Source organism: Protopterus annectens, chromosome 4.part1, assembly GCF_019279795.1.
Source record: "Protopterus annectens isolate FY-2018-M chromosome 4.part1, PAN1.0, whole genome shotgun sequence".
NCBI lineage: Eukaryota > Metazoa > Chordata > Ceratodontiformes > Protopteridae > Protopterus > Protopterus annectens.
In genome coordinates this window covers 928,701,545-928,723,354 of record NC_056734.1, presented here as the reverse complement: position 1 = coordinate 928,723,354, position 21,810 = coordinate 928,701,545, and the positions used below count along the sequence as shown (strand labels likewise).

Sequence of the window (21,810 nt, the reverse complement as noted above, 5' to 3'; positions counted from 1 at the left end):
ATTTGGAAGCTGAGGGAAAGGAGAGCATAAAGACAACAAAATTAAAATGTGAAGAATATTTTTCCTGTTGATGGTTTTCATTTTAGGGCTGAACAGCCTTTTACCCTTCTGGATGCTTTTAAGCCCAATGCAATTTATTACGACATTCTACTTGCACATTTCTTGTAGCCTTCATTTATGAGTCTGAATACTTGTTTGCTGCCATGATTCAGTGGCTCTGTCCTGAGTAACTATGTGTCTTTAATGGCTGTCTGGCTCAAAAAGCAATGGCAGTGTAACAGCTGCTAACCACTCTCTCCCTCTTAACTTATTTTGAAGGAACTCTTTGTTGGTACACTCAATCACTGCGACTTTTTTCTGGTTTACAGTCTCATCTTCAGTGGTATTATTTATCAAAATGAGCCTGTGCCCTTCGCTTACTGTATTGCTTGCCCTTTGTAAACATTTCATGTTGCATGACTTTGTTTCAAGTGTATATAGTATCTAAAAGTAACCATAATGATGAATACATTAATAGTAGCAGTTTATTGACAGTGCTCTTACGGTATCTGTAATCAGTCTAGAACTCACTCTAGGTAATCCTTACATAATTGGCTGTCTATGTACCACCTGGTTTTGCAGTTCCATTTACTCTGATCAGGAAACTCTATTTGCAGAATCTAAAAATATGATATTCTACTTCTTGAAATTCTTGGAATTATATCTATGAGTCCTAAACATTTGATCATGTTTAGGGATACTATATTAAAGCTATATACAAAACTAGGAAAAACATGTCACTATTGAGCACTGTGTATAAAGAGTAAGAGTTTTCTGTGTGTGCATTGAGGACTGGACCATTTTCCATCCAGTGAAAATACTGATTATTTTGATACGCATGAACACAGATGCACGAATGCACACACACACACACACACACACACACACACACACACACACACACACACACACACACACACACACACACAACTTTACCTTTTATGGAATTCATATATCTCTGGTAAGTTCCCAAAAAGGACTTCTTTCTTGTTTTGCAGCGCTGACGGAATCAGGTGAAGTACTTCAGGGTTGTCCAATTCAAAAGCATAACCCTAATAAAAAGAAAAAAACACCACTTGACACATGGCTATCAGGGTTAATTTTAAGTTCAAGAATCGTCAACATTTTTACTTTCATTATTTTTTCCTGTACTTAAGGTGAGCCCTGTCATACTCAGTATCATGTTTACATATTAAGAGTAACACATTTTAAGACAAAATGTTAGCTATACTATGCATAAACAAAATGATCTGGGAGAGGAATTTAAAATAATTTACTGTTGGCATTGCAGTGGCTTGCTCCAATGTTAGATGCACTGCCACAACTCAACAGAAGCTATATGATTGGGCAACCATTAGGAGCAGGGTGTGGCTCAGGGCACCTGCTAAGGGCATGGTTAAACTGGTACACTAACAGAGCCAATTACTGATATCCTGGCACTGTGTGAGTGTTAAGAGAAATTACATATGTATCTTATAACATCAATACAGTTTAATATCCGGTGAACCACACACACACCAGGCATGTGTTATGTCGAGTTCAGGGGAGGGACCTATGGGTTGTTTTATCAGGAAAATGTATTTACAGTAATGACAGTAATCTGGACAGGCTTGGTTCACAGATGACAAACTCGTAGCTGCAGGATGAATGTCAACCACTGTCTCAAACTTCAGGGGGGGGGGGGTCTTGCTGCAGAGTCCAGTCAAGAGGCATTTTAATCCCAGGCTGCATAGGTAGTCATTACTGAGATGTATGCGGGAACCAGAAAGTACATTGATAACTGAGAAATTCAGTGCAGAAAGTTATCTGGCCAAGAATTTGTACAGAAGTAAAGAGTGGACTCCAAAGACTCATAGGTTATGCAGGGCATAGATCAAAGTCTCTGAATGCCACAAGAATTTACATGGAAGTCAGAAGGAGACTGCAATTGATAACAGATTGAGTTTGTGCTCAGTCACTAGCAGGATGTGTAAGAGCAGCATGTGGAGATTCTGTAACTGAGAAAATGGGTGGGGATAAACCGAGGGGCTCACTTACTGAGTCTGTGTGACTTATAGACAGAACTTGGATCATTAACAGGTGGAGCTCCACTTGCAGCAAGCATGGGAAATCATGAGAACCCCATCCCTGCCCAGGTCTATATCAGTTTATCTAGCAACCAAATTGTTGAAACCCGTCTGATTGACAATTTGGTTCATTGAACTGATCTGACTGAGATTGCAGTACAGTGAGGATCATGAAATTTGCCCTTTTCCCCACCATAGTGTGATTTCAGAGTTATATAAACAATTAGCACGGGGTGTGTGGTCACAGACTCCCCATAGGGGGGTCAGGAAGCCTGGCCCCTTGCAAAAGCAATGTTTGCATTCTTGGTGGGTGTTGTGTGGCTTTATGTCAAATTTTCAATTAACTACATTGTTGGCCACATAGGTTTTGACAATGTAGCCTTTCAATAAACTGATAGATCCCTCTGTCCATGTTGATGAAGGTGAAATTCAAGAATTTCTAATCACTAGCAAAGTAGGAATAGGTACAGGGGAACTCCGATTATTGACAAGATGAAGAGAGGTGTGACACCAGGGAAATACTGCCAGTCCAGTTATCTGGAATTTTGTAAATAATTATATGCCACTTGAAAATATTAATATGATTTATATAGAAATGTAAAAAAAACACTGTTGGCCAGCAGATACGTGAAACAGTAAAAATGATGCAATTACTCAAATATTCGCTGATTATACATATCTTTAATAATCAGACCGGTTTCAGCAAAAAAATATATGCCTTCATCAGTGATACACAGCAAAAACACTAGACATTACTCAGTGAATATTTATGAGAGTGCCTAACCAATGAGAGTAAAAAAACCCTGCATAATTAATGATGGTTTGTTCCCACAACAGAAACAGAAAAAGACTTCAAAGAAGACAAATAATAAACACTCATAGGTCAGTGTATCCATGAGTTCACAAACAAATATAACCAGTTGGTTATGTAACATGGAAATAATAATATATCAATCAAATAATGAATATAAATGGACATGAGCCATGAATATATATACACCATTATAAAGTAATCAGCTGAACAATGTGTGAAAGGTAAAAATATGTATATGATAAGATAGAAATCACGAAATATAAATAATAAATTTGTAACACTTTTGTTCTCAATAAATTTGTGGTAATTGGTAAGCATTTATGATAACACGATATCTAATAAGGTATCCACAGGAACCTGGAATACATAACTATGAAAAAATAAGTTATGATAACATATAATATAACAGTAAAAAATGTTAATTATAAATGATCATTCAAGCCTGGTGGGAAAAGTGCTCCTAATGTGGTAATCCAATACCTTTCTTTGTGATTTAGAATGCTATGCCAACCTTGAGGATTATTCCGATCTCCTGTGATTCTATCAATAATCATGAATGTGTATTGGGCCTGTGGATGCTTCAAAGTATGTCGAAAAAGAGCATTATGGTCTTTCTTATTCTTAATGTCACTTCTATGTTCATTAATACGTGTTCTCAATGGTCTGGATGTTTGGCCCACATAGAAGGCAGAACAGTGACAAGTGGCCAAATATACCACCCAACTGCTACTGCAGTTACCAAATATCTTGCAATCATATACTTTGCTGGTGTTTTGACTGGAAAACTGTTTGGATTTACAAATTTGTTTGCAAGACCCACAGTGTCCACATGGAAAGATTCCCAGCAGTATATATATATATTATATATAAATATATATATTTCTTTGCCGAAACTGGTCTGATTATTAAAGATATGTATAATCAGCGAATATTTGAGTAATTGCATCATTTTTACTGTTTCACGTATCTGCTGGCCAACAGTGTTTTTTTGGTTTGTTCCGGCCGTGCAGTACCTGCGTGCATAGCACAGTGTTTGACTTATATAGAAATGTGACACTGCCAGCCAAGCTATCTGGAATTTTGTAAATAATAATATGTCATTAGTGAATATTAATATGATTCATATGCTTGTCATGCAAATGTAAGAGAACTGTATCTTATGTACTGAGCTTCAAGAATGTAACCACAGCATACCCTACTGGAAAAGAACAGAAATGTATATAAACTATATACCTGTGCAAATGTATGTTTTAATAGTAGACGTTGGAACATTCAGGTCAGAGTTAACTTGCAAAACTTCAAGAAAATAAGTTGAAAAGTAAAGTGTTTTATGATTGTGTTATCTCAGTTTCAGTGTAACAAGGAGACATAATGTCTAAAGCTAGAGGTTTTCCTATTGTCTTGAAACAGAAATAATAACTAGGTTTCAAATGTAAAAGAGTTTTATTGCTCTGTTACTTCCTAGCAGCTGCAGACTTCTGAGAGATATGTATTTTTGACACAGAGGTGTTAAATTCTAAGTATTTGCTTAGCCTGAGAACTGACGTCAAGTGACAAAGAGTGATGTCATCCGAGCTAACCAAGCAGTAATGTTGAGTATTAATTTAAGAACTCTCTCAAAGCAAGACTGGGCATTTTGTATCTTGTCTTGGACCTAGAAACATCCATCATCTGCATTTGCCTTGCTTTGTAAGTAAGTTATTTACGGCATAGTATCTTTTAGATATAGATAGGAATATAGTAAAGATTAGTTTATATGTTTTCTGTATTTATTTGAGACTGTCCTGCAATGTTGCTTTAAAATATTTCCTGTGATTCTGAACTCTGTAGTTACTGTGTTGTTTGAGTATTGTCTTATTCTATTATTATTTATTATTAAATATATTTAAACCTTTTCATTGTGGGTGGTTTGTTTAGAGATATTTATGCTCTTAGAGTACTTGCATATGTATTTTGTGACACTGTATAGGCCACTCCAATAGCCTTGATTTTAGTTATACTTATCATTTGAATAATAGTAACATTACACAGTAGGATTGGTCACCCTTTGTAAGGGCCATTATAGTAGCTGATAAGTAGGGGTTGGTGGTAGTGTTAACTATCTTGTAGTCTGGGCAGAAGGGGGCATAGCTAGTAAACCTGTGCCAGCCTTCCCCAGGTTTATGTATGTGTTTGTATATAAATCAAATGTCAAGGGGTGTGTGTGTGTGTGTGTGTGTGTGTGTGTGTGTGTGTGTGTGTGTGTGTGTGTCTTGACCAGGGACATGAAGCATTGGTTTGCAAGAGAGGGTGCTGGAGGTCTTGGCTTGACCCCTCAGCTGAGATCTTAACCCTATAGCTGTGCCAGTGGAGAAGTCTTATTGGGGATCTGGAGAAAGAGGGAGAAACCAGCCCCCAGACTGCAAATGTCAATTATGTTTGACATCTACATCCAAGGCATCCTCTGATCCCACATTGATAGATTTATTACATAACTGCAAAACAAATAGCATCAGAAATTCCTATTCTAGGGGCTTAAACCTCACCTGTGACATACATGGGACAATTAAGAATGGCAAGTATGTGTCTCAAAGATTACCCCTTTTCTGGAACAGGCTATGAAGGAAAGCTCATCCCTAACCATATTCAAATGTAACTTGGATCAATTGATGGAAAATAACCAATTTTCCCCAGGTTTGGCACCTATGTCCCTAAGGGACAGGGTCAGCCTGTAAATGCTTGATGTGTACAAACCTATATCATAACTTAGAAAATTCCTTGGGGTATTGACACATCAGCAATATTTTGGTAAATTTGGAGTGAACTTGGCTAGGCTTAAAAATGCTCTTGCCCAATGTCTGCTAACTGCCTATGATTCTGCAAACCTATTCAGCCCACAAAATGCTTGATTTGCTTAAATTCTCATTTTCTTTGAATTGGAAAGGTTATTGGATAATAAAGCACTGCTAGTACATATCTGCAAATCGCAGTGCCAAATATGCATACCATACATATCTTAATTATATGTTAATTAACTGACCTTTTGGCATCTAAACAGGCTTTTACACTACATCAAACGTGCCTAAAAAATGACTTAAAAGACAGAATAGTTATGTCATTGCCCAGTACTGGGTCTCTGTAAGTTCAGTTGTAAGGAAGATAACCATTATGACGAGGAAAAAATTGTTGACTGTTAGCAATATAATGACAGATACATTCATAAGGTGGTATGAAGAAATATCTGTACAAAAAATGTTGCCAAAATATTCTCAAAATTTAGGCCATTGTTTTCCACACATTCTTCATATGATTCTGCCTCATGAGTCATAAAAGAACATTTCATATTTTATCCAGAATATAATTTTCTTTACTTACTGTATTTTAATAGTTAGTAAATTCAGCTAAGCTAAGGCTTTTTCTTTGAAGACACATGGTAAAAAGCTACCTACACATACTTTCATGCATAGATACCTAGAATCAAGGGTATTCAGTTATGTGATTGATTTTTTCTTTTTAGAAAAATTTTATCTATTGGGCCAGAATTATCAAATGAGCAGTCAGCAACATTTTAATAACTTATCCCAAGGTTGCGCAACCTCAGTTACTTGTATTAGTATATTGGTCATGGGGGTATTGGGGAGTGACTTTGACTTATCCAAGTGAAAAAAAGAAACAAAAAAAAAAACATTTTCTACAATTACTGTAACTTAATTCATTCTAAATTTTGAAAGACTGGATTTTATTAAAAATGTAGATTGATAAGAGGAACCATATCCAAAAAAGTGACAATGAACAGAAATGTGAACATATGAAAGCAGGGAACCTTACAACCCACCAAGAGCTATGCTATGGTCAAGTTACGCCCTAGGTAGGGTAATGGACCAGCCACCCCCCTGCAAGTTTGCAGGAAGCTTGCAAAAGTTGGCATCAAGCCCTAGACTCATCACAAGTATTCCCTCACACACACACACACACACACACACACACACACACACACACACACACACACACACACACACACACACACACACACACACACACACACACACACACACACACACACACACACACACACACACACACACACACACACACACACACACACAGTAAGCTCGGGCTGCATCAGAAGAATGACCACAGATAAAATCTGGATCTAAGAATGGGAAAACATGAAAGGTAGAAGGGCTGGACAACAGACTGGGAGAGAGAGAGATGAGTAATATGCTCAACATGGGGGTAGCAGTTTGGCTTACAAAACTCTTAGGTAGCAGATATTGCTGGACCTGCAGGAGAATAAAAGTGCTTCAAAGGAGAAGAGCTGCTAGAAATTTTAGTGGATTGGCTTGTAAAGAAAGAGAGGGGTCAGTGGGGCTGAAAAGAAAGCAATATGAGGCTACTAAACTAGGACAGCTGGAAAAAAGTAGATGGGGAAAAGTATAGGAGACTGACAGAAGTTTAAAGAAAATTACAGACAGGGGTTTGGCATGGGGTATAGTTAAGAGATAAGATAAGTGATACAAAATTTTAAATGTTAATGAGCCAGGGGTAATGATTACATGCCATGTGGCAGAGAGATATTCTACAGAATTTAGTTATAATGCAGACGTCTTGGAATTTAAACCATATCTCTTGTGTCTATATGTTACTTATCATTTCTCATCACATGACCTTGTATGTGAGAGTAAAGGACACACCGTTAGAGCTGTGGATGCACATCTACAGAAATGATTAAATACATGGGCCATCAAGACTGTATGTGTCTGGAATGAAGTATAATTCACAGTGGAAACTGGCTCTACAGCCTCCTGTAATATCCTTGCAAGAAGAGAACTTAGCTGAAAAATGGAAGCTCTGGAATTTATTCATTATAATGGTGGATTAATGGTAAAGCCTGAAAATTTCCAGTGTGAAGCTGCATGTTGTGGGTGAAGAAGCCATAAGGAGTTTAACCTTTTTTGTGGGGGGGGGGGGTAGAGATAAAACAGATGCACTTGGAGAGCAAACATCCATAATATTGACAGCCTGGAAATATCTTGCTGTTTATGAGATCTTTGTTCTATACTAAAGATCAAAGCCCTACACAGACTGCAGATGCACATGTTAGTGAGCAGAAGACCGGAGAAAAAGGCTATACATTTGGTGAGCTGCATGATTCTACAATAAGAGATAACAATAGTTTGTAGTGTGACAAATGAACAAACAAGGAGGAGGCTTTGACATTTGCAAGACCTGTGCAAGTGAAATTATAGTATACAGTTAACAACATTAACTTAGAAAAATATGAGTAAGATAAAATGCCCATCAAATCATGAGGTAAACACAGGAAATAAAGACAGGATATCTTGGAAAAACAAATGCATTTAAACAGAAGGCCATGAGGCAATTAATTTCAGCAAAGAATGATCCAAAAAGGAAGTGCTTTCACCCTTTAAGACTTGAAGTAAGTTTGACTAGAAGCATAACACAAAGAGGTATCCAGATCTTAATCAATTCTGTTGTTGTTGTGGTAGAAAGGGGTATTTTTCAAAGATATGTAAAAGCAAAAAAGTGCATACATAATAATCTGTATGTAGTTGAAATGAAGAATCCAGCTGTTCTTGTAAACTGTGTGTGCAAAATAATAATTTGTTTTAAAGATAGTTACCCTGGGTGAGAGTCAGTGGAAAAAAACTGTGGTGCTTAAGATGAATATGTGCTCTGTTAGTGCACTATATAATTAATTTCCTGCAGTTCATCTGCATTGGCAATCACAGAACAAATGAATCAAATGACATGATGCTGTTAATTCAAAAAAATGCAAGTGGAGCAGTGAAGCAGGTAGTCACACCACACTGATTGAGAGAAATTCTAATGGACAGAGAGCACCATTGAAATTACATGCTGGTTTACAGTGAAATATCTTGGCAGAAAAAAATGTAAAACTGTGGACTTGGAAAATACTCACCAGAGAGTTGTGTGCGTATATTACAAATCTATTTCAGCTTCTACACAGCACCAGTAATTTAGAAACTGCTGACATATCAATACAAACAAATAAAATCACCCTTCTTTTTGAAAATAGATTGACTTAAGTAAATTCACCTAATATTTTGAGTTGTGTGGATTATGAGGATTTAGAAATGATAAAAATTAATTCACAGAGTGCATGTGATAGATTGTGCTACTTGCCACCTAATTATGAAGACCAAGCTGGCACTAGAGTGGAATGTATCCTACTACTGCCAAACAGTCTACCATGTGGGTATGTGGCAGGCAGGGACAAGAAACACTGGATCAGGTCCACTGCCACAAATAGGACTGGTAGCTGTGAGAGAGAGAGAGAGAGAGAGAGAGTCTCTCAAGTCACATCACTGGTAAACGAGAAAAATGCAGAAAATTTTGATTCAGTAACAAATTCAACAAATGCAACCTGGTCCTTACAACAAAAAGGAAATATGCTCTGTTTTCTTTGGGTATGGACTTCCAACATCGAAAAAAAATACTAGAACTGCAGATGGAGAATTTACAGAGCCGAGTCACTGGTTTAGCACCCTTGGGCCCTTTATCACTATTTCTTTGTGCACCATGGTTTCTTCCAGTGTCTCTTAACCTGGTTAACTGTTTTTCAAACAAATTATTATTTTACAGACACAATTTACAGAAACGTGTTAGAATTCTTCAGTTCCCCACAGCTTTCTTCCTGAGCAATTCCTGAGGATTGCCACCACTCAATATATGGCAAAAGACCAAACACACAAGTTAACTGACTGCTCTTGATTTAGCAAAATATAAACTATAAATTTTGTATCTCACTAGTTATGTGCTCAAGTAGTCTGGTTTCTAGAGGTGGACACCATAACTTTGTTATTCTACTGTGTCTGCTAACCCTCTTCTCACATAATAAATTATAATATGTAAATAAATAATAAACAACAGACATGAGATCTCCTTTTTCATTGGGACACACATTTCTGCCCCCCACCCTCAGAAAAAGATAGTCTTTACTTCAAAAATAAAATAATGGTACTGATATGCATTAAATATATAGAGGCCAAGGCAATATGCAGAGAATATAATAATAACAGTAAGTTATAGAAGATAGGATATTTTAAGAAAGAGATGATCTACAGCTGAATACCTTAAATGTCTCTTACTGAAGAAAATACTGGACCTAACATTTATAATCTAATAAAAGTATACATGGCAAAGTCCAAATAAGATTTGACCCTGGCTTGAAGTTTGAGCACAGGAACACAAAAGGGTACTCTTCTCTCATTGAGAAAATTGGGCTAAATACACTCCAGAGTTGGAAGTGTCTACTCATATAATGAATTATTAACTATAATCAGGGCTGGCTGTGACACGGGATCCACTCAAAGCCTTTTTGAGATTTTGAAATGGCTGCTTGGAGTGCAGATATCTTAACTGGTCTGTTTTTCTTGGTAAGGTATGTAAAGAGACTGGCTATCATGCAGTAGTAGGAACACACATCCTTGAGTATCTTGCTGTCCCTAAGAATGTCCTCACCTGATTTCTGGTAGTAGAGGTGGGCCACGCTCTAATAGCTTTGACCTTTCCTGGTTCTAGCCTAATCTCCTTCTACTACCTGTCGGCCATATCCGTCTGACATTTGTTAGCCCTGATTGTCAGTCCTCTCCTTTGTAGTTTTCCCAATAACTCTCTCAAATATGCTGAACATGGCTTGTCAATGGCTGGGTGTAGATAGCTATGTTATTTAGGTAAGCAAGGGCAAAAATGTCCCACACCTGCAAAGCTGTTTGGCATTCTTCATTCTAAAGGGATTTCTCATATAACTCAAATGGTGTCACAAATATTGACCTCTTCCTGGCTATTAGCATCAGGGATACTTGGCAGTAACCCTTGGTCAAGTCAAAAATGGCTAAATATGTGGCTTCACCCATCTGCTTAAAGGCTTTGTCAGGTGCATAAGGTAAACACCTGCCTCTGTGTGATAGCTTCTTTTTCTGTAGTCCAGACAGAATCTGCTGTTGTTAACTTTTTTAACACTATTCCCACTAGTGAGGCCAAGGGGCGTTTGCACTCCTGGATTATCCCCAGTTATAACAGGTCCTACAGTTCCTTTCTCAAGGTTTGCCTACCTATTTTAGGCACACTATAAAGGAACTGTTTAATACGTTGCTGGGGTCCCATGTTTACATGGTTTACATGGTTCACCACTTGGGTATGCCCTGGCTTACCACTAGACATATGTCAAAATTCATGTAATACTGCTCAGATTTCCTGAATCTGGCTTGGAGTTAGCTACTGGGACAGGGCTACTACATTTACCAAGGTACCAGACCATGCTTCATCAAAAAGACCACCCCCCCCAATTCCCCAGTGGCTCTGTTAGCAGTCCACTTCAAATACTGAGTACATTGGCTTCTCCCAAGATTAGGTTTAAGCATTTCAAGATGGTAGTGTTTGTACTTCTGCCTCATGCTTGGCAAATCTACCATATAGATAAAAATCACACACATTCTTCACAATGGAGAAAGCACCTTCCCAGATTGGCTGAAGTTTGTTATTGTCTAACAGAAATAAGTAACATACCCTTCTGCCCAACAGAATACTTCAGACTTCAGCTGTCCCATTATACCAGACCTTTTGCTGTTGTTGTGTCTGTTACAGGTGCTCCGGGGCCATCTTCATGAACCCCCAAAGCCAAGTCTCATTCGTAGGTCCACAGGTAAGTACTAGGCTAGCTGCATTAACTGGCCATTTTAAACCTAGTCACTGTCCCTTTTGGTGTTTGAATTTACCTGTCCTGGTTGGTGTTAGATTGTCAATGCCCAGCCCACAGTTGATATTTACATACTGACCCAAGTGAGAGTAAGTGGGATCATACCACAGATAATCTGAGGGGACCATTGCATGGGATAAAGCATTTAGGAGCTGCCTTTGTGCATTATTAGTGTAGAGGGGGCAGTCCTTGAGTATATTTTTTCTTACCTTCCCACAGATCCATGCTGCACTTGAATATAGACAGGGATGAGCTTTGTTTTATGTGGATCGGAAGTCTGTCTCACACCAGTGATAGCCTCTTCAAGACAAATCTGTCCCTCCAGAGAGTTCTTTTAATCTTGCTGAAGAGATTTAGTTCCCTGGATGGGATATTTGTAATTCTGTTTGATCTGCTGATGCTCAGTATGTCCATCAGTATTGGGCTGGAGGATCTGTTGTATGCCAGACACAGGTCACATGAGTATTGCGACTGACCTTTAAGGCAGTCTATGTAGGACATATTATTTAGCTTTTGTATCCTTTTAAAAAAGCATCTCTGTGGGCATTTCAACTGTTGCATGTTCATAGGTTCATAGGTAGGTACTAGGCTATCAGCCCAAGGGCCTACGTAAGCCTAGCCAGCAAGGTACCATAGCTTACACCACCCAAGAAAGTTATTTTCCTGTGTCACTGTCGAGCAGAGACACAGAAGTGATCATCGGGGTGTATTTCCTATTTCCCATCCACTCATCAAGATTTTTCTTGAAGAGCGTTAATGAGGAGCTTTGTTTGATACAGATAGGTAGTTTTTTCCAGAGTATAGGAAGTCTCTGGGACAGGAATCTATCCCTCCAGCATGTCCTGTTTATTGTGGTGACAAGGTTTAGGTCCCTAGAGCATGTAGCTCGGAGGAATTGGGATTTCTTTAGGTGTAGCACGTCCAACAGCTCTGGGTTTGACATAGCTTTATATGTTAGGCAGAGATCACTTTGGAGTAGGTGATATGCTACGGAGTAAAGCTGGAGTTTTTTTGAGGTGGTCAGTGTAGGGCATTTGTTTGCGGCCAGGATAGATACATACTAAAAGGGACATTATACTAAATGACTGGCTAAAGAAGGGCTATGTAAAAGGTCACAATGACATCTTTACATCTAGACATAATCCATTGCTTATAAGCTGCAGAATAAAGGACTTTCTTATGACAGTGGGCACATGTTGGTGGACAGTTAGGTCATTGTCCACATAAGTTCCCAAATCTTGAATGACTGGGTCATCTCTTAGATGCATATTGTCAATGCAGTAGTTCCCCTGGGCATATGACATCTGAAAGGAAATGATAATGCATTTTTTGTCATTTAGTTTCAGTCCATGATTCCAGCATCATTTATTTCTTTAAGAAAGCCCTTCCTGCAAGATGGCTAAGTCATTTGGGGATTTAGTGACTTTTCCTAGTTTGCAGTCATCAGCAAACTTAGCCAGCCAGCTAGATCCATTTGGTATTGGCTTTTACTTCAGAGATATAGATACCAAACAGTAGAGGTCTCAGTACTGACCTCTGATGGATTTCAATGGTGATTGGTCTTTTTGTCGAGGCAGCTTCCCCATTTTGATCTCCTGTGTCCTTTCTGTAAGCCAGTTGGCAATCCAAATAGATATGGAAGGGTTCAGTCCCAGTTTATTTAGCTTTTCTGATATGCTTGAGTGGGGAATTATGTCAAAAACGGGTTCAGGCACCTAGGCAGTGAGACATTTCCCTGTGGTACATTTGACTAGGGACACATGGCTGAAGTGACATTCAGTTGCAGAGAAATATAGCTGTTTGAAAATTCCTTGTGGGCAAAGAGAAGCATACACTGCCATGCCCACAGCTTTAATAGCCAAATGCATAGCAGCAGAAGAAGTAATGAGTGTTGTGCTCAGTGTACAGTACATACTTATATAACTACAACATGTAGAAGTGTGCTACAACATGGAGGAAATCTTGCAGGCTACTGTAGTCACATTTATGCTCCAGTATGCGTTTTAGGTAATGTTCCCTAGACATTGTGAAGGGGGCAGTGGTCCACACACTCCATTTATAAAGGCACTGCCCATTGTGTACTGCATTTTTACTGCCACTGACATGCTCTCTGGCCAGCCTGCTACTGATGCCTGCCATATTGCTTGCTGCCTCATGTTCCCTTGGGGACCATGGACATTGTTTTCCCTCTGTGCATTTGGTTATTAAAGTTGTGGGCATAACAGTGTATGCTTTTCTTTGCCCACAGGGAATTTGCAAACAGCCATATTTCTCTGCAGCTGAATGTCACTTCAGCCATATGTCCCCAGTCAAATATACCACAGAAAAATATCTCGCTGCCTAGGCACCTGAACCCGTCAAAAACTTTTGGCCAGGTGAAGGTATGTGGTATGGACCATTTTACCTTCATCCACTGCTTTGATGACCTTTTCAAAACAATTCACCAGACTGAGTTAGCATGTCCTGCCCATGATGAATACAAACTGAGACAGGTTCAATGTTTGGTGTATCCCATGTTGACCCCCTGCACCATCTTACTCAAGTGTGCTAACCCTAACCGTAACCTAACTCCACCTCTTCCCCTAACCCTAACACTATACATTATATTACCAAAAACCCTTTCCCTAACAGTACCACTACACAAGACATGACAAAGCATGCACAACACTGACTCTGTCCCTTACCTAATCCTTACTCTAACCTAACCCACTGTCTTACACATCTTCACAACCACCACTTTTTCATTCAAACATTAATTTTCCTGCACACTCCTGCATACCTACACTGTATGAAACTAAATTCAACCATATGTTATTCACACAAATGAGTATGCACTAATTTGTGCATTCTCTCTTTTTACAGCCACAAAACACTTTCTACCCCCTGTACCAAGGGCAGGGCATGCTAATGCAATCTGATGAAGTCTACCTTTTGACCAACACCCCTTTTGAGACAGATGGAGGGGAGTGAGGGGGGTAAAGCTTGTGCTGAGCTTATTAAGTAGGTTCACAACATCTTCACCCACAGAGTAGTTAACACTGCTCACAATCAGGTAAGTGCATTGCTGTGTTGTGCTTCTAAGATTATGAACATGAATGGAAAAGGCCCTATGATTATTTCTGGCTTGGGTGGCTATTTTAGCATCAGACTTGGCTTTGGTGGATTTCATCGAGCTCCTGAGTTGTTTATTTATTTCAGTGAGGAGGACGCCATCATTCTAGGAATTATGCTTCTGGTTTTTAATAAAAATTCTGTTCTTTTTTTGTAAAGCTTATAGATATTATGTTTCCACCATGGGGTGCTGTTTCTGGCATATGTCCATGCTTGATCCTACTGGGTACAGCTGCATCTATGCAGCCATCTACATGCTGGCATAGTGCAGGGGTGTACATTTCTTTGCATTCAGCTGAGTTAACTAGGTTTTGTGTTGATCTGAAACATGTTACTGTATCATTTAAGATACAATGGAAAGCTTCTTCCCACTCATCTCCTAATAAATCCAAGGACCCGTTCACCCAATGACCATGCAGCAGCTCAAAGGGCAAAACGTCTGTGGATTCCTGGAGCATTTCCCTGTGTGCAAAGAGGAGAAGGAGAAGGTATTTGCTCCACTCCTTCTTGAACCAATCTACAAATGACTTATATATGGCCTTCAGTACAGAGTTAAACCTCTCCATCTGACCATTGATCTGTGAATGGTAGCATAGTATTTAAATACTTTATCTCACAGTTCTTATTTCTATAGGAAAACCTAATTATGTAAAATGTCTAGCAAACCATTTGCCATTTTCTATGCTTCAATGAAGATAGTACAACCATCACTTGTAATCCAGTATTATAGTCCACCAGTACCAGGATATAGTTCTAACCTGTGCAAATTGAGGTAATCAGAGGTCCAGAATATCCATATTTACCATCTGAAATGGATCCTCTATAGCAAGCATAGGCATCAAAGCAACCTTTCTTACCAGTCTTGCTGATCTTTTGGCACTAGCCAGGAGTTCCTGGAGTATCATTTACAAATACTAGGCAATACAAATTCTTATTAATCCATGTTTTAGTTCACTGTATGTCTGAAGAACATCACAAGCTATGGCTAGAGGTCTGGTAGGACCTAGTACTACCAATGGCTGTATCACTTCTCCCATTGGTCCTTCCTTTATGGATCCATTCCCTGTTCAATAATCACTTGTCTTAATCATGCTCCCTCCACCCTTGAGTAACAGGAGTCTCCTTGACTACTTCCCTCAGGTCCTGTAAAGCATTGTCTAATTCCTGAACCTGTCTCAGTCCTTCTTGGTGATCCTCCCCAGCTCTTCTTCTTCCAAAGAAAGACCGGTATCTTCTGCCAGCGGTGCCTTAAATTCTGACTAATATTGCCTGCCTCTCCCCTTCAAGTAACCCCTTCCAATACATGGATAGCACCTTTTGTTGCAGAGGATCAGATTTCACTTGTACTGAGCAGCTCTGTCTCTGAATCACCAGTCTTACCAGCTAGCCATACTACCAGCCCTGGAAGTAGGTGGAGGCTCTGTACTAGTCTCCACCGCTACCTTTCTCCTGTGTCGGCTTCCATGCTTGGATGCATGTAACATCATGAACATAGGGTACTGCATTGTCAAAGTCATTCTGTATTAGGATATCAGAAGGGATGTCCTCAAACACACCCACCTTCTTGTTCACTTTCTGCCTTCCCAATCTAGATAAACTCTGACCAGTGATACCCAAAAATGCATTCCAATCAAGGCCTTAACAAGATTGGACTGCCCAGACAGGAACTGCTCCTTTTTGACCACTCCAGGGTTAAATAAGGTTATCTCTAATGCTGTGTCTCTGTTGGCAATGACCTCTTTCCCATCCACCAAGATAGGACGTATACTTCTCTGGTAGTCTGGTACAGCTGTTATCTCCAGGCAACCACAAACTGTTGTAGTGCTCACCCTGCTTGCTGTTACCTAAGACCTTTGTTCACTAGCCTGCCACAGTGGACAGTGAAACTGTGCATGCTCCTTTTGGGTACATTTGGAACATTTAACTCCAAAATCTGGGCATATACCAGAAACAACGGCATCCCCTTTTACCCATATAACATGCTGTGATGGCTAAGGTTGTACCCCAAGGGCTCTTTTATATCCGTGTTTACTGCTGGGTATAAATTCCTATGCAGTGGAAACCTGCTAGTTAGACAAATGCACCCATCCTTCCCTTCTTCCTCCTCAGCAGCATTACACTCCTAGTCTTTTTTCCAATATAATTTTTATTATATTTTTTCGATATACAAAACAAATATAGCAAGATAACTGGTTTTCAACTAAAGTTTGTTACATACAATACAAGGAAAAAAAACAGGAAATTTAAAGTATCAGACATATGAACTGCAATGCTAGTACAGCAGTTAGAGATAAACATAAACTATATAATACAGTATTTGGTGTTCACTTGTTTTGTAAAAATAGTGATATACTTATTAAATTCTCACACAAATTGTATGTAACCATATGTCTAGGCCTACCTATTAAACTATATACACTATATACACTCGGTTGTCATTTGTAAAGAACGTCGTACAACAAAGTATTAGAAATGAGTTGAACAAGTATAATCAAAAGGTATGCTCAAACTCAAATTACTTATATCTCTGGGAAAACTGGATGGATCTTCTCAACCCACAACTGATAGGGTTCAGGCATTTGGTATATGGAATTAAATAGGAAACCTTTAAATGAAGATAGAAATGGTATAAAGATAAGGATCTAATTAAGTATTTCTATGAGGCTTTTCCAGTATTTGTGGAAGTATTTTATTTTCTTTTGACTTATTGTACCTAGTTTGCTCACAAAAACATATTTAGTAGTAAAGGTTTTAAACCCTTTCCAAGATGTTTTGGTTCAATCTAGCCAATTAAGTGTTATATAGGTTCTGAGGAAAGTACACAGTGTTACAATGATATGTTTGGACTCAAGCTTGTAAGAGTTGGGAAATATATTTAGAATTGCCATTTCCCACGAAAGAGTGGATTTCATGTATCCCCTTTTCTCAAGTTGTGCTCTCAAAGAGCACCATAATTTGTATATGGATGACAGTCAAGAATAGCGTTACTAACCCGCACGTGCTGATTTGCGAAGAGTGTCTTTCGTCTTTCCCTGCCTTTTCGGAGACCACATTACCTGATGTATACTGTCTTTGATTCGGGGAATTCAGAACCCAGCATCTAAGCATAAGTGCTCCTCATCGGGTTGTCCCCTCCCTGCTGGCCTATCTCTCTTGGTTACCCAGAAGCTACAAGGCAGACCAGCTGTATTGGCACCCAGGAAGCACCCCTACCTCCACCTGAGTGACGGTTTATTGACTATTTACATTAATCTTTACTGGCTCATCTAAGCATAGTGCTCCTCATCGGGTTGTCCCCTCCCTGCTGGCCTATCTCCCTTGGTTACCCAGAAGCTACAAGGCAGACCAGCTGTATTGGCACCCAGGAAACACCCCTACCTCCACCTGAGTGACGGTTTATTGACTATTTACATTAATCTTTACTGGCTGTACGTCCACTTATTTGCCTATTTACCTTATGTGATGGTTTTGTCCTCCTGTGGACAGCACACACGTGGCACCAGCTAAGGTTGTCTTGTCCCTTACCTATTCTGCAGTGTAAAAGCTCCCCCTTTCATCTATCATTGCTTCTCCCTCTTGCCCCTGGTTGACCTGATTTCCCCTTTGTTCGCTAGCTTTAATATAGCTGTAACACCCAGCTTATCTAGCCTCTCCTGTTCTCTCACTGTCTGTACACTACCTCCCTGGCTGTTGTACTCCTTTCTCTCTTGTTACCTACATTTTAATTTTCACCAATTAACTGTATCTTAATACTCCTGCTTACTTACTTTTTAGTACCCCTCTCAGGGTCCCATTGCAAACTGTATACATCCTACACACACCCTGAGCCTGATTTATTCTTGTCTTTTACCTTCTCCTTTCCTTCTTTCTCTACCTAGCTCTCCCCAACTTCTACTTAAACTACATAGCTTAGGAAAACGTACTGTTCAGCTTCCCTGCTAAGCTGATTGACTCACTCTCTTCTCTGTCTGTTTTCCGGTGCTATCGCCTCCCGCCCCTCTCCTATTCCCTTCATGCTATTGGCTTCCCTTTCTGACTACACCCCCCCCTTCCCCCTTGAAGTCTACATGTTGTGGCTTCCTCTCCGGGGCGCCATCTTTAAACTCAATCTGAATTACTGCAGACTTTCCTTGGCTGCCCGCGTGGTGTGCTCCATGTAAGTGTGTATTTTCAGCTGCGACATTGCTTTATTGCCTCTATTATTTGTTATAAACCTGTGCATAGTGGTAATCCCAAGGTCGCTAAGGTCCGGGCAACCGGAATACATCAAACGCTATTTTTGTGACTATATTTTCAGCTGAAACATTGCTTTATTGTCTATATTTTTCATTTTAAACTGTGCATAGTGGTAATCCTACAGTCGCTAAGGTCCGGGTATCCGGAGTACAGCAAATGCTTTTCTGTGTCTGTATTTACAGCTGAGACATTGCTTTCTTGACTATATTTGTTGTTATAAACCTGTGCTTAGTGGTAATCCTACAGTCGCTAAGGTCCGGGTAACCGGAGTACAGCATACACTATTTTGTGACCGCTCGTTGTTGATTATAGTCCTGTGCCCTACTGTAGCGTGTTTTTCCTGCAGTCGCTAAGGTCCTAACGGCCTGAGCACGCTGTTTTTTTATGTAAGGTTCAAGTGTCTTACTGTAGTGTGTTTTTCTACAGTCGCTGAAGTCCTATCAGTCTACGTACTGCAAAACTGTGCTAGGGCAGTTTATCCTTGTTTTCATCCACTGCAATTTGTCTAGTGATGGCATGGTGTTGTTTTTATACACTGCTCTTAGACTGTAGTGATTGGTAAAGCCTTGACTACTGTGTTACCTTCTTGAGATCCCTAAAAACGGAACTTTGTGGGTAGGCTTTTAGTCGCTACAAGGTATACAATTATTGCTTCAGTAAAGCATTATTCTATTGGTATTTGCCCCTACCTACACTACTGTTTGCAGTCGCTAAGAGGTTGTTTCTCTTTCCAGGAACAGAGATACCACTAACGCTGCACTAAGCCTAGTCCATGCCTAGTACAGGGTGTTAAGCGTGCTATTTCTATCTGATTAAGGAATATCTTGTACTGTCCCCACTCCTTATATGTTCACATAATTCCCCTTATTTTGTGAGTAAATGATCTTTCTGTTGCTATTTGCATTGAACCCTGTTATGAACAGCTATTTATTTTGTACTTTCTTAATACCAATGCTTCTTGTATTAATGCATTATAACTGCTGCTGCTAGAAATGTTTAATATCTTGATGTACCTGTTTCTGTGACTTGTAGATATATTGTTTTCTCACTCTTTTTTTTTTTTTCTGCATACTCCTTCTTTGGTACCTCTCTACCCAATCCTTTGCTAACCACCTATGTTCTATCTGCTACCTTGTTTTCCTAACCCTTCTTTTTCCTTTTTTTGTATTCCAGTATCTAAGCATAGTGCTCCTCATCGGGTTGTCCCCTCCCTGCTGGCCTATCTCTCTTGGTTACCCAGAAGCTACAAGGCAGACCAGCTGTATTGGCACCCAGGAAGCACCCCTACCTCCACCTGAGTGACGGTTTATTGACTATTTACATTAATCTTTACTGGCTGTACGTCCACTTATTTGCCTATTTACCTTATGTGATGGTTTTGTCCTCCTGTGGACAGCACACACGTGGCACCAGCTAAGGTTGTCTTGTCCCTTACCTATTCTGCAGTGTAAAAGCTCCCCTTTCATCTATCATTGCTTCTCCCTCTTGCCCCTGGTTGACCTGATTTCCCCTTTGTTCGCTAGCTTTAATATAGCTGTAACACCCAGCTTATCTAGCCTCTCCTGTTCTCTCACTGTCTGTACACTACCTCCCTGGCTGTTGCACTCCTTTCTCTCTTGTTACCTACATTTTAATTTTCACCAATTAACTGTATCTTAATACTCCTGCTTACTTACTTTTTAGTACCCCTCTCAGGGTCCCATTGCAAACTGTATACATCCTACACACACCCTGAGCCTGATTTATTCTTGTCTTTTACCTTCTCCTTTCCTTCTTTCTCTACCTAGCTCTCCCCAACTTCTACTTAAACTACATAGCTTAGGAAAACGTACTGTTCAGCTTCCCTGCTAAGCTGATTGACTCACTCTCTTCTCTGACTGTTTCTGCCCCGCTTCGCTCCCCTCCCTACCCCCTTATCCCACCCACCCCACGTACCCTTAGCCTTATACCTCACACACGAACACCCCTCTACATCTACACCTATCCAGACCTCCTACCATACTAGCAACTCCCTACCAATTATACCTCCCACTCTTACCCCTCCTATCTTCCCTCCCCACCCAAAGTTAAATACTTACTCTAACTTATCCCTCCAACCTTTCTTACTTATTATATTATCTGAATCTAATTCCTTGATTCTTCCTTTCCTTCTCTCCACAACATGTCCATCAAAGCTTACAAATCATCTTCAAAGACCTCTGTAACAGAAACAACTCTATTAAAGCTAACACTTCTACTGAGTATTTCTCTTGCCCTTACTCTACCATACTTCCTGACCTGGTATGAATCACACCTTAACTACCACCTTATCTACTCTCCTAAACATACAGCCTCTGACTTTGAAAGCCTAAACTTTACTCACGCAAATATTACATCTACCCCTAGCTACCTTCTAGCTAGATATCATAGGCTGTCTCATAATAAAACCCAGACTCTCTTGCTCAGGAAACTAAAATACTTACTGAACTCCTCTAACAAAGCTTACCTTGAATATCACCACTCCATCTTGGCAGATGGGGACATCCACCCAAACCCAGGACCCTTAGCCTCTATATCTGATGCTCTACCTGTTACACTGAACTCTTCCCTACTAATACCAACCTCTAATGCTAATACTCTACTTATAGGGCACCTTAATATACGAAGTGTCAATAACAAAATCACCCATCTCCACTCCCTTCTTGAACAACACTCCTTTGATATTCTCTGTTTAACTGAAACCTGGTTAAAACCCTTTACTACAGATAATGAAATCATTCCTCCAGGTTACAACATCCTAAGACACGACCGCAAAACTAAAAAAGGAGGAGGAGTGGCAATAT

At 39.6% G+C, this 21,810-nt stretch overlaps 1 protein-coding gene across 4 annotated transcripts in view; it reads right to left on the bottom strand.

Moving 5' to 3' along the window:
- LOC122801123 (guanine nucleotide exchange factor DBS-like) overlaps positions 1–21,810 on the bottom strand; it is a 3,406,519-nt gene that overhangs the window by 952,534 nt on the left and 2,432,175 nt on the right. For all 4 annotated transcript variants that reach the window (XM_044070650.1, XM_044070651.1, XM_044070652.1 and 1 more), the window contains exon 18: positions 976–1,091. In XM_044070650.1, coding sequence (XP_043926585.1) covers positions 976–1,091 — 116 coding nt within the window. The remainder of the gene's footprint in view (positions 1–975; positions 1,092–21,810) is intronic.